Below are 12,138 nucleotides of genomic sequence, written 5' to 3'. Positions count from 1 at the left end.
GTGGTCTGCAGTGAACTATCTGTGAACAGGTGGTCTGTAGTGAACTATCTGTAAACAGGTGGTCTGTAGTCTATCTGTGAACAGGTGGTCTGTAGTGAACTATCTGTAAACAGGTGGTCTGCAGTCTATCTGTGAACAGGTGGTCTGCAGTGAACTATCTGTGAACAGGTGGTCTGCAGTCTATCTGTAAACAGGTGGTCTGCAGTGAACTATCTGTAAACAGGTGGTCTGCAGTGAACTATCTGTAAACAGGTGGTCTGCAGTGAACTATCTGTGAACAGGTGGTCTGCAGTGAACTATCTGTAAACAGGTGGTCTGCAGTGAACTATCTGTGAACAGGTGGTCTGCAGTGAACTATCTGTGAACAGGTGGTCTGCAGTGAACTATCTGTAAACAGGTGGTCTGCAGTGAACTATCTGTAAACAGGTGGTCTGCAGTCTATCTGTGAACAGGTGGTCTGCAGTGAACTATCTGTGAACAGGTGGTCTGCAGTGAACTATCTGTAAACAGGTGGTCTGCAGTGAACTATCTGTAAACAGGTGGTCTGCAGTGAACTATCTGTGAACAGGTGGTCTGCAGTGAACTATCTGTAAACAGGTGGTCTGCAGTGAACTATCTGTAAACAGGTGGTCTGCAGTGAACTATCTGTAAACAGGTGGTCTGCAGTCTATCTGTGAACAGGTGGTCTGCAGTGAACTATCTGTGAACAGGTGGTCTGCAGTGAACTATCTGTAAACAGGTGGTCTGCAGTGAACTATCTGTGAACAGGTGGTCTGCAGTCTATCTGTGAACAGGTGGTCTGCAGTCTATCTGTGAACAGGTGGTCTGCAGTCTATCTGTAAACAGGTGGTCTGCAGTGAACTATCTGTAAACAGGTGGTCTGCAGTGAACTATCTGTGAACAGGTGGTCTGCAGTGAACTATCTGTGAACAGGTGGTCTGCAGTGAACTATCTGTAAACAGGTGGTCTGCAGTCTATCTGTGAACAGGTGGTCTGCAGTCTATCTGTAAACAGGTGGTCTGCAGTGAACTATCTGTAAACAGGTGGTCTGCAGTGAACTATCTGTGAACAGGTGGTCTGCAGTGAACTATCTGTGAACAGGTGGTCTGCAGTCTATCTGTGAACAGGTGGTCTGCAGTGAACTATCTGTGAACAGGTGGTCTCTGATCACATCATTGATCATGTATGAGTCATTGATAATGATCTCAGTCCTCTGGCCCTAAAGCTGGAGAGACCTTTCAGATTGATCAATGAGCATCGCTAACAGAAGCTAATCCATGTCTCACTTATTAGAATCTACTGAACCCACTGAAAGGCTTTACGTTCAATAACTCATCTCTCTCAGATTCATGTGGTCGGGGGTTTTGTTCTTCTTTGTGAAACGCCGCTGTGTCAAATGTCCCTCTGGGGTTGCCGTAGCGGTCCAATCAGGAAGTCACACACACTATCTTCCTGTCTCACCTATCCTCTTCGTCACATGTGTTACCTGACGTCCTCACCTGAGTGTCCAGCAGGTTGAAGTACTCCATCCCCCCCCCCCTGACCTCTGACCTCCGGGCGGCCGCACTGAGGACAGGTCAGCTGATCGATGCTCTTCTCCTTAATGGCCGACGAGAAGAACGCCTTAAAACACGACTCACACAGGAAGCAGGAGCAGTGAGTCATCGAGATGATCTACAGGAGATACAGCCAGAGAAGAAGAGATGATGTACAGGAGATACAGCCAGAGAAGAAGAGATGATCTACAGGAGATACAGCCAGAGAAGAAGAGATGATGTACAGGAGATACAGCCAGAGAAGAAGAGATGATCTACAGGAGATACAGCCAGAGAAGAAGAGATGATCTACAGGAGATACAGCCAGAGAAGAAGAGATAGGGGGTGTTTCTCAATGTCGAGGAAGGATGCTCCAGAGCCACTATTTCAAGGATGCTACGTCATCGAGTGCCGCCGAAGGACTGTTCCAATGTCCAGCATACTTGGAATTCCACCGAGGCCGGCGTCCTTCCTAGCGAGAAATGTCGAGGCTGCACATGTGTAGACTCCGCGGTCTTAAAATCCCCACAATGCTTTGCGCACGGACCAATTTCCAAATCTTTGGCGTAAATCGCGCACCATTTAAGGCGGGGCCTCGCATATGACGCACACCTGCACACCTGCACACCTGTTAGCCTGTTAGCCTGTTCCACCATTCTTCGTTTTCCGAGGCTAGGAAGGATTCTTGCCTGACTCTGAAGGACCTGACTCTGAAGGACCTGACTCTGAAGGACCTGACTCTGAAGGACCTGACTCTGAAGGACCTGACTCAGATGTGCTACCAAGGAAGCGTCCTCGACATTGAGAAACACCCAGAGAGACCGTTGTCTTCTGTCAGTGAGAGTTATTAAAAATATCCTCAAATCAAATGTTACTGTCGTATGTCATTATGTATTCATTTAACAAAAATCTAAAAAATTCTGACTTTTTTCAAAATTCAGACTTTTTATCGAAATCTCAAAATTCAGACGAGAGCTCTGATTGGCTGTGAACCTGATTACCTGTAGCTGAGGGTGGGCTCTGATTGGCTGTAGACCTGATCACCTGTAGCTAAGCGAGAGCTCTGATTGGCTGTAGAACCTGATCACCTGTAGCTGAGGGTGGGCTCTGATTGGCTGTGAACCTGATCACCTGTAGCTGAGCGAGAGCTCTGATTGGCTGTGAACCTGATCACCTGTAGCTGAGGGTGGGCTCTGATTGGCTGTAGACCTGATCACCTGTAGCTGAGGGTGGTCTCTGATTGGCTGTAGAACCTGATCAACTGTAGCTGAGGGTGGGCTCTGATTGGCTGTAGACCTGATCACCTGTAGCTGAGGATGGGCTCTGATTGGCTGAGATCTGATCACATGTAGCTGAGGGTGGGCTCTGATTGGCTGCGATCTGATCACCTGTAGCTGAGCGAGGGCTTTGATTGGCTGTAGAACCTGATCAACTGTAGCTGAGGGTGGGCTCTGATTGGCTGTAGACCTGATCACCTGTAGCTGAGGATGGGCTCTGATTGGCTGCGATCTGATCACATGTAGCTGAGGGTGGGCTCTGATTGGCTGCGATCTGATCACCTGTAGCTGAGCGAGGGCTCTGATTGGCTGTGAACCTGATCACCCGTAGCTGAGCGAGGGCTCTGATTGGCTGTGAACCTGATCACCTGTAGCTGAGGGTGGGCTCTGATTGGCTGCAATCTGATTACCTGTAGCTGAGGGTGATCTCTGATTGGATGTGATCTGATCACCAGTAGAACGTGGGCTTTGATTGGATGTGATCTGATCACCTGTTGCTGAGCGAGGGCTCTGATTGGCTGTGAACCTGATCACCTGTAGAGTGTGGGCTCTGATTGGATGGTCTCACCTTGCTGAAGGTCACCTGCTCCTGACAGAGGGGGCAGCAGTGAGTCAGGAACCTGAGGGCTGATGGGTAATCTGGGCTGAGCTGCACCGCCTCCAACACGTCAGCTGGTCTGAAACCCCTCCCCTCTTTCAACAGAGACAGGAAGGTGATCTTCTGGTCCGGAGGAAGACCTGCTGCCATCTGAGGAGGAAGAACCAGACCTGAGACCAGCAGGACTACAGAGACCAGCAGGACTACAGAGACTTGCAGCTACAGAGACCAGCAGGACTACAGAGACCAGCAGGACTACAGAGACTTGCAGCTACAGAGACCAGCAGGACTACAGAACCCTGCAGGACTACAGAAACCTGCAGGACTACAGAGACCTGCAGGACTACAGAAACCTGCAGGACTACAGAAACCTGCAGGACTACAGAGACCTGCAGGACAACAAAAACCTGCAGGACTACCGAAACCTGCAGGACTACAGAGACCAGCAGGACTACAGAAACCTGCAGGGCTACAGAGACCTGCAGGACTACAAAAACCTGCAGGGCTACAGAGACCAGCAGGACTACAAAAACCTGCAGGGCTACAGAGACCTGCAGGACTACAAAAACCTGCAGGACTACAGAGACCAGCAGGACTACAGAAACCTGCAGGACTACAGAGATCAGCAGGACTACAGAAACCTGCAGGACTACAGAGACCAGCAGGACTACAGAAACCTGCTGGACTACAGAGACCAGCAGGACTACAGAAACCTGCAGGACTACAGAGACCAGCAGGACTACAGAAACCTGCAGGACTACAGAGACCAGCAGGACTACAGAAACCTGCAGGACTACAGAGACCAGCAGGACTACAGAAACCTGCAGGACTACAGAGACCAGCAGGACTACAGAAACCTGCTGGACTACAGAGACCTGAGTCTTGGTCTAATTGAGTTGGGACAGAGGTCCTCCTCACCTGGATGTGGTCCGCTGCAGCTGGAAGCAGGTCTACAGATCCGGAGGTGTGGATGTTTGCTCCTGATTGGCCGGTCCGTACAGGTGAGTCTACCTGCTGAGGGTCCAGACTCAGGGCCTCCAGCCCCCTGCTGAGAGGGTCTGCAGACACACAGAGTGTACAGGTGAGTCTACCTGCTGAGGGTCCAGACTCAGGGCCTGCAGCCCCCTGCTGAGAGTCTACCTGCTGAGAGGGTCTGCAGACACAGAGTGTACAGGTGAGTCTACATGTTGAGGGGTCTGCAGACACAGAGTGTACAGGTGAGTCTACCTGTTGAGGGGTCTGCAGACACAGAGTGTACAGGTGAGTCTACCTGCTGAGGGGTCTGCAGACACAGAGTGTACAGGTGAGTCTACCTGCTGAGGGGTCTGCAGACACAGAGTGTACAGGTGAGTCTACCTGTTGAGGGGTCTGCAGACACAGAGTGTACAGGTGAGTCTACATGTTGAGGGGTCTGCAGACACAGAGTGTACAGGTGAGTCTACCTGCTGAGGGGTCTGCAGACACAGAGTGTACAGGTGAGTCTACCTGCTGAGGGGTCTGCAGACACAGAGTGTACAGGTGAGTCTACCTGCTGAGGGGTCTGCAGACACAGAGTGTACAGGTCTCTGTGGTGGTCTCTGAAGGTCTCTGCTTGGTCTTGAGGTAAGAACACCCTTCCTTGGGGCTGACAGTAGATCATTTGGACTCAAATAGCTGAAGGGAAGTAGAGACCCTGCTCAGGTTCAAATAGCTGAAGGGAAGTAGAGACCCTGCTCAGGTTCAAATAGCTGAAGGGAAGTAGAGACCCTGCTCAGGTTCAAATAGCTGAAGGGAAGTAGAGACCCTGCTCAGGTCAAGCTGAAGGGAAGTAGAGACCCTGCTCAGGTTCAAATAGCTGAAGGGAAGTAGAGACCCTGCTCAGGTCAAGCTGAAGGGAAGTAGAGACCCTGCTCAGGTTCAAATAGCTGAAGGGAAGTAGAGACCCTGCTCATGTTCAAATAGCTGAAGGGAAGTAGAGACCCTGCTCAGGTCAAGCTGAAGGGAAGTAGAGACCCTGCTCAGGTCAAGCTGAAGGGAAGTAGAGACCCTGCTCAGGTTCAAATAGCTGAAGGGAAGTAGAGACCCTGCTCAGGTTCAAATAGCTGAAGGGAAGTAGAGACCCTGCTCAGGTTCAAATAGCTGAAGGGAAGTAGAGACCCTGCTCAGGTCAAGCTGTGGTTTCACATTGGTCACTGTGGTTGATGTGGTTTTGATTGATGCTGAAATATGACACGTGCTCTGCTGGTGTTGTAATGGGGAGGCTGTGGCTCAGTGGGTAGTGTGCTGGACTTAAAATCATGGGATAGCAAGTTCGAGTCCCACTGCAGTCAGCATGTCGCTGTCACTTCACCCCAAAGTGCTCCTGTGGGGATTGTCCACAGTATTGAATGTATGTAAGTCACTTTGGATAAAAGCGTCTAACAAATGAAATGTGAGGAGCAGCAGCTTGGGTTCTGCTGCTATCTCTCTGGAGGAGGAGCAGCTTGGGTTCTGCTGCTATCTCTCTGGAGGAGCAGCAGCTTGGGTTCTGCTGCTATCTCTCTGGAGGAGCAGCAGCTTGGGTTCTGCTGCTATCTCTCTCTGGAGGAGCAGCTTGGGTTCTGCTGCTATCTCTCTGGAGGAGCAGCTTGGGTTCTGCTGCTATCTCTCTGGAGGAGCAGCTTGGGTTCTGCTGCTATCTCTCTGGAGGAGGAGCAGCTTGGGTTCTGCTGCTATCTCTCTGGAGGAGGAGGAGCTTGGGTTCTGCTGCTATCTCTCTGGACGGAGGTTCCCTGGTTCACGTTATGTTCTATGGGACGGAGGTTCCCTGGCGCATGTTATGTTCTATGGGACGGAGGTTCCCTGGCGCATGTTATGTTCTATGGGACGGAGGTTCCCTGGCGCGTGTTATGTTCTATGGGTCGGAGGTTCCCTGGCGCACGTTATGTTCTATGGGACGGAGGTTCCCTGGTGCATGTTATGTTCTATGGGACGGAGGTTCCCTGGTGCACGTTATGTTCTATGGGACGGAGGTTCCCTGGTGCACGTTATGTTCTATGGGACGGAGGTTCCCTGGTGCACGTTATGTTCTATGGGACGGAGGTTCCCTGGCGCATGTTATGTTCTATGGGACGGAGGTTCCCTGGCGCATGTTATGTTCTATGGGACGGAGGTTCCCTGGTTCACGTTATGTTCTATGGACCGGAGGTTCCCTGGTGCACGTTATGTTCTATGGGACGGAGGTTCCCTGGCGCATGTTATGTTCTATGGACCGTAGGTTCCCTGGTTCATGTTATGTTCTATGGGACGGAGGTTCCCTGGCGCATGTTATGTTCTATGGGACGGAGGTTCCCTGGTTCACGTTATGTTCTATGGACCGGAGGTTCCCTGGTGCACGTTATGTTCTATGGGACGGAGGTTCCCTGGCGCATGTTATGTTCTATGGGACGGAGGTTCCCTGGCGCATGTTATGTTCTATGGACCGGAGGTTCCCTGGTTCATGTTATGTTCTATGGACCGTAGGTTCCCTGGCGCATGTTATGTTCTATGGGACGGAGGTTCCCTGGCGCATGTTATGTTCTATGGACCGTAGGTTCCCTGGCGCATGTTATGTTCTATGGGACGGAGGTTCCCTGGCGCATGTTATGTTCTATGGACCGTAGGTTCCCTGGTGCATGTTATGTTCTATGGACCGGAGGTTCCCTGGTTCATGTTATGTTCTATGGGACGGAGGTTCCCTGGTTCATGTTATGTTCTATGGACCGTAGGTTCCCTGGCGCATGTTATGTTCTATGGGACGGAGGTTCCCTGGCGCATGTTATGTTCTATGGGACGGAGGTTCCCTGGCGCATGTTATGTTCTATGGGACGGAGGTTCCCTGGCGCATGTTATGTTCTATGGACCGGAGGTTCCCTGGTTCATGTTATGTTCTATGGGACGGAGGTTCCCTGGTTCATGTTATGTTCTATGGACCGTAGGTTCCCTGGCGCATGTTATGTTCTATGGGACGGAGGTTCCCTGGCGCATGTTATGTTCTATGGACCGTAGGTTCCCTGGTGCATGTTATGTTCTATGGACCGGAGGTTCCCTGGTTCATGTTATGTTCTATGGGACGGAGGTTCCCTGGTTCATGTTATGTTCTATGGACCGTAGGTTCCCTGGCGCATGTTATGTTCTATGGGACGGAGGTTCCCTGGCGCATGTTATGTTCTATGGGACGGAGGTTCCCTGGCGCATGTTATGTTCTATGGGACGGAGGTTCCCTGGCGCACGTTATGTTCTATGGGACGGAGGTTCCCTGGCGCATGTTATGTTCTATGGGACGGAGGTTCCCTGGCGCACGTTATGTTCTATGGGACGGAGGTTCCCTGGCGCATGTTATGTTCTATGGGACGGAGGTTCCCTGGCGCACGTTATGTTCTATGGGACGGAGGTTCCCTGGCGCATGTTATGTTGTATGGGACGGAGGTTCCCTGGCGCACGTTATGTTCTATGGGACGGAGGTTCCCTGGTTCATGTTATGTTCTATGGGACGGAGGTTCCCTGGCGCATGTTATGTTCTATGGGACGGAGGTTCCCTGGCGCATGTTATGTTCTATGGACCGGAGGTTCCCTGGTTCATGTTATGTTCTATGGGACGGAGGTTCCCTGGCGCATGTTATGTTCTATGGACCGTAGGTTCCCTGGCGCACGTTATGTTCTATGGGACGGAGGTTCCCTGGCGCATGTTATGTTCTATGGGACGGAGGTTCCCTGGCGCATGTTATGTTCTATGGGACGGAGGTTCCCTGGTGCATGTTATGTTCTATGGGACGGAGGTTCCCTGGTGCACGTTATGTTCTATGGGACGGAGGTTCCCTGGTTCACGTTATGTTCTATGGACCGTAGGTTCCCTGGTGCATGTTATGTTCTATGGGACGGAGGTTCCCTGGCGCACGTTATGTTCTATGGGACGGAGGTTCCCTGGCGCACGTTATGTTCTATGGGACGGAGGTTCCCTGGCGCATGTTATGTTCTATGGGACGGAGGTTCCCTGGTGCACGTTATGTTCTATGGGACGGAGGTTCCCTGGTGCACGTTATGTTCTATGGGACGGAGGTTCCCTGGTGCATGTTATGTTCTATGGGACGGAGGTTCCCTGGTGCACGTTATGTTCTATGGGACGGAGGTTCCCTGGTTCATGTTATGTTCTATGGGACGGAGGTTCCCTGGCGCATGTTATGTTCTATGGGACGGAGGTTCCCTGGCGCACGTTATGTTATATGGGACGGAGGTTCCCTGGCGCATGTTATGTTCTATGGGACGGAGGTTCCCTGGCGCATGTTATGTTCTATGGGACGGAGGTTCCCTGGCGCACGTTATGTTCTATGGGACGGAGGTTCCCTGGCGCATGTTATGTTCTATGGGACGGAGGTTCCCTGGCGCATGTTATGTTCTATGGACCGGAGGTTCCCTGGTTCACGTTATGTTCTATGGACCGGAGGTTCCCTGGTTCACGTTATGTTCTATGGACCGGAGGTTCCCTGGTGCATGTTATGTTCTATGGGACGGAGGTTCCCTGGTGCACGTTATGTTCTATGGGACGGAGGTTCCCTGGTTCATGTTATGTTCTATGGACCGTAGGTTCCCTGGCGCATGTTATGTTCTATGGACCGGAGGTTCCCTGGTGCACGTTATGTTCTATGGGACGGAGGTTCCCTGGTGCATGTTATGTTCTATGGACCGTAGGTTCCCTGGTGCATGTTATGTTCTATGGACGGAGGTTCCCTGGCGCATGTTATGTTCTATGGGACGGAGGTTCCCTGGCGCATGTTATGTTCTATGGGACGGAGGTTCCCTGGCGCATGTTATGTTCTATGGGACGGAGGTTCCCTGGTTCATGTTATGTTCTATGGGACTGAGGTTCCCTGGCGCATGTTATGTTCTATGGGACGGAGGTTCCCTGGTGCATGTTATGTTCTATGGGACGGAGGTTCCCTGGCGCATGTTATGTTCTATGGACCGGAGGTTCCCTGGCGCATGTTATGTTCTATGGGACGGAGGTTCCCTGGTGCATGTTATGTTCTATGGGACGGAGGTTCCCTGGTGCATGTTATGTTCTATGGGACGGAGGTTCCCTGGCGCATGTTATGTTCTATGGGACGGAGGTTCCCTGGCGCATGTTATGTTCTATGGGACGGAGGTTCCCTGGCGCATGTTATGTTCTATGGGACGGAGGTTCCCTGGTGCATGTTATGTTCTATGGACCGGAGGTTCCCTGGCGCATGTTATGTTCTATGGACCGGAGGTTCCCTGGCGCATGTTATGTTCTATGGGACGGAGGTTCCCTGGCGCATGTTATGTTCTATGGGACGGAGGTTCCCTGGTGCATGTTATGTTCTATGGGACGGAGGTTCCCTGGTGCATGTTATGTTCTATGGACCGGAGGTTCCCTGGCGCACGTTATGTTATATGGGACGGAGGTTCCCTGGCGCATGTTATGTTCTATGGGACGGAGGTTCCCTGGCGCATGTTATGTTCTATGGGACGGAGGTTCCCTGGCGCACGTTATGTTCTATGGGACGGAGGTTCCCTGGCGCATGTTATGTTCTATGGGACGGAGGTTCCCTGGCGCATGTTATGTTCTATGGACCGGAGGTTCCCTGGTTCACGTTATGTTCTATGGACCGGAGGTTCCCTGGTTCACGTTATGTTCTATGGACCGTAGGTTCCCTGGTGCATGTTATGTTCTATGGGACGGAGGTTCCCTGGTGCACGTTATGTTCTATGGGACGGAGGTTCCCTGGTTCATGTTATGTTCTATGGACCGTAGGTTCCCTGGCGCATGTTATGTTCTATGGACCGGAGGTTCCCTGGTGCACGTTATGTTCTATGGGACGGAGGTTCCCTGGTGCATGTTATGTTCTATGGACCGTAGGTTCCCTGGTGCATGTTATGTTCTATGGGACGGAGGTTCCCTGGCGCATGTTATGTTCTATGGGACGGAGGTTCCCTGGTGCACGTTATGTTCTATGGGACGGAGGTTCCCTGGCGCACGTTATGTTCTATGGGACGGAGGTTCCCTGGCGCATGTTATGTTCTATGGGACGGAGGTTCCCTGGTGCACGTTATGTTCTATGGGACGGAGGTTCCCTGGTGCACGTTATGTTCTATGGGACGGAGGTTCCCTGGTGCATGTTATGTTCTATGGGACGGAGGTTCCCTGGTGCACGTTATGTTATATGGGACGGAGGTTCCCTGGTTCATGTTATGTTCTATGGGACGGAGGTTCCCTGGCGCATGTTATGTTCTATGGGACGGAGGTTCCCTGGCGCACGTTATGTTCTATGGGACGGAGGTTCCCTGGCGCACGTTATGTTCTATGGGACGGAGGTTCCCTGGCGCATGTTATGTTCTATGGGACGGAGGTTCCCTGGCGCATGTTATGTTCTATGGACCGGAGGTTCCCTGGTTCACGTTATGTTCTATGGACCGGAGGTTCCCTGGTTCACGTTATGTTCTATGGACCGTAGGTTCCCTGGTGCATGTTATGTTCTATGGGACGGAGGTTCCCTGGTGCACGTTATGTTCTATGGGACGGAGGTTCCCTGGTTCATGTTATGTTCTATGGACCGTAGGTTCCCTGGCGCATGTTATGTTCTATGGACCGGAGGTTCCCTGGTGCACGTTATGTTCTATGGGACGGAGGTTCCCTGGTGCATGTTATGTTCTATGGACCGTAGGTTCCCTGGTGCATGTTATGTTCTATGGGACGGAGGTTCCCTGGCGCATGTTATGTTCTATGGGACGGAGGTTCCCTGGCGCATGTTATGTTCTATGGGACGGAGGTTCCCTGGCGCATGTTATGTTCTATGGGACGGAGGTTCCCTGGTTCATGTTATGTTCTATGGGACGGAGGTTCCCTGGCGCATGTTATGTTCTATGGGACGGAGGTTCCCTGGTGCATGTTATGTTCTATGGGACGGAGGTTCCCTGGCGCATGTTATGTTCTATGGACCGGAGGTTCCCTGGCGCATGTTATGTTCTATGGGACGGAGGTTCCCTGGTGCATGTTATGTTCTATGGGACGGAGGTTCCCTGGTGCATGTTATGTTCTATGGGACGGAGGTTCCCTGGCGCATGTTATGTTCTATGGGACGGAGGTTCCCTGGTTCATGCTATGTTCTATGGGACGGAGGTTCCCTGGCACATGTTATGTTCTATGGGACGGAGGTTCCCTGGCGCATGTTATGTTCTATGGGACGGAGGTTCCCTGGCGCACGTTATGTTCTATGGGACGGAGGTTCCCTGGTTCACGTTATGTTCTATGGACCGTAGGTTCCCTGGTGCATGTTATGTTCTATGGGACGGAGGTTCCCTGGCGCACGTTATGTTCTATGGGACGGAGGTTCCCTGGCGCATGTTATGTTCTATGGGACGGAGGTTCCCTGGTGCACGTTATGTTCTATGGGACGGAGGTTCCCTGGTGCACGTTATGTTCTATGGGACGGAGGTTCCCTGGTGCACGTTATGTTCTATGGGACGGAGGTTCCCTGGTTCATGTTATGTTCTATGGGACGGAGGTTCCCTGGCGCATGTTATGTTCTATGGGACGGAGGTTCCCTGGCGCACGTTATGTTCTATGGGACGGAGGTTCCCTGGCGCACGTTATGTTCTATGGGACGGAGGTTCCCTGGCGCATGTTATGTTCTATGGGACGGAGGTTCCCTGGTTCATGTTATGTTCTATGGGACGGAGGTTCCCTGGCGCACGTTATGTTCTATGGGACGGA

At 51.9% G+C, this 12,138-nt stretch overlaps 1 protein-coding gene across 3 annotated transcripts in view; it reads right to left on the bottom strand.

Annotated features, from left to right (window-relative positions):
* si:dkey-181m9.8 (protein ELC) overlaps positions 1-12,138 on the bottom strand; it is a 51,520-nt gene that overhangs the window by 2,828 nt on the left and 36,554 nt on the right. Inside the window, exons 8-10 of one of the 3 annotated variants that reach the window (XM_034113863.1) lie at positions 4,329-4,468; positions 3,381-3,560; positions 1,500-1,674 (exon numbers count right to left, since the gene is read on the bottom strand). In XM_034113863.1, the coding sequence (XP_033969754.1) occupies positions 1,500-1,674; positions 3,381-3,560; positions 4,329-4,468 (495 nt within the window). Of the gene's footprint in view, positions 1-1,486; positions 1,675-3,380; positions 3,561-4,328; positions 4,469-12,138 lie in introns of all 3 variants that reach the window. The other 2 variants (XM_034113864.1, XM_034113865.1) reach the window with 2 other exon arrangements.

This window comes from Trematomus bernacchii, unplaced genomic scaffold (genome assembly GCF_902827165.1).
Source record: "Trematomus bernacchii unplaced genomic scaffold, fTreBer1.1, whole genome shotgun sequence".
NCBI classification, from domain to species: Eukaryota; Metazoa; Chordata; class Actinopteri; order Perciformes; family Nototheniidae; genus Trematomus; species Trematomus bernacchii.
This window is presented reverse-complemented; position numbering and strand designations above follow the sequence as displayed.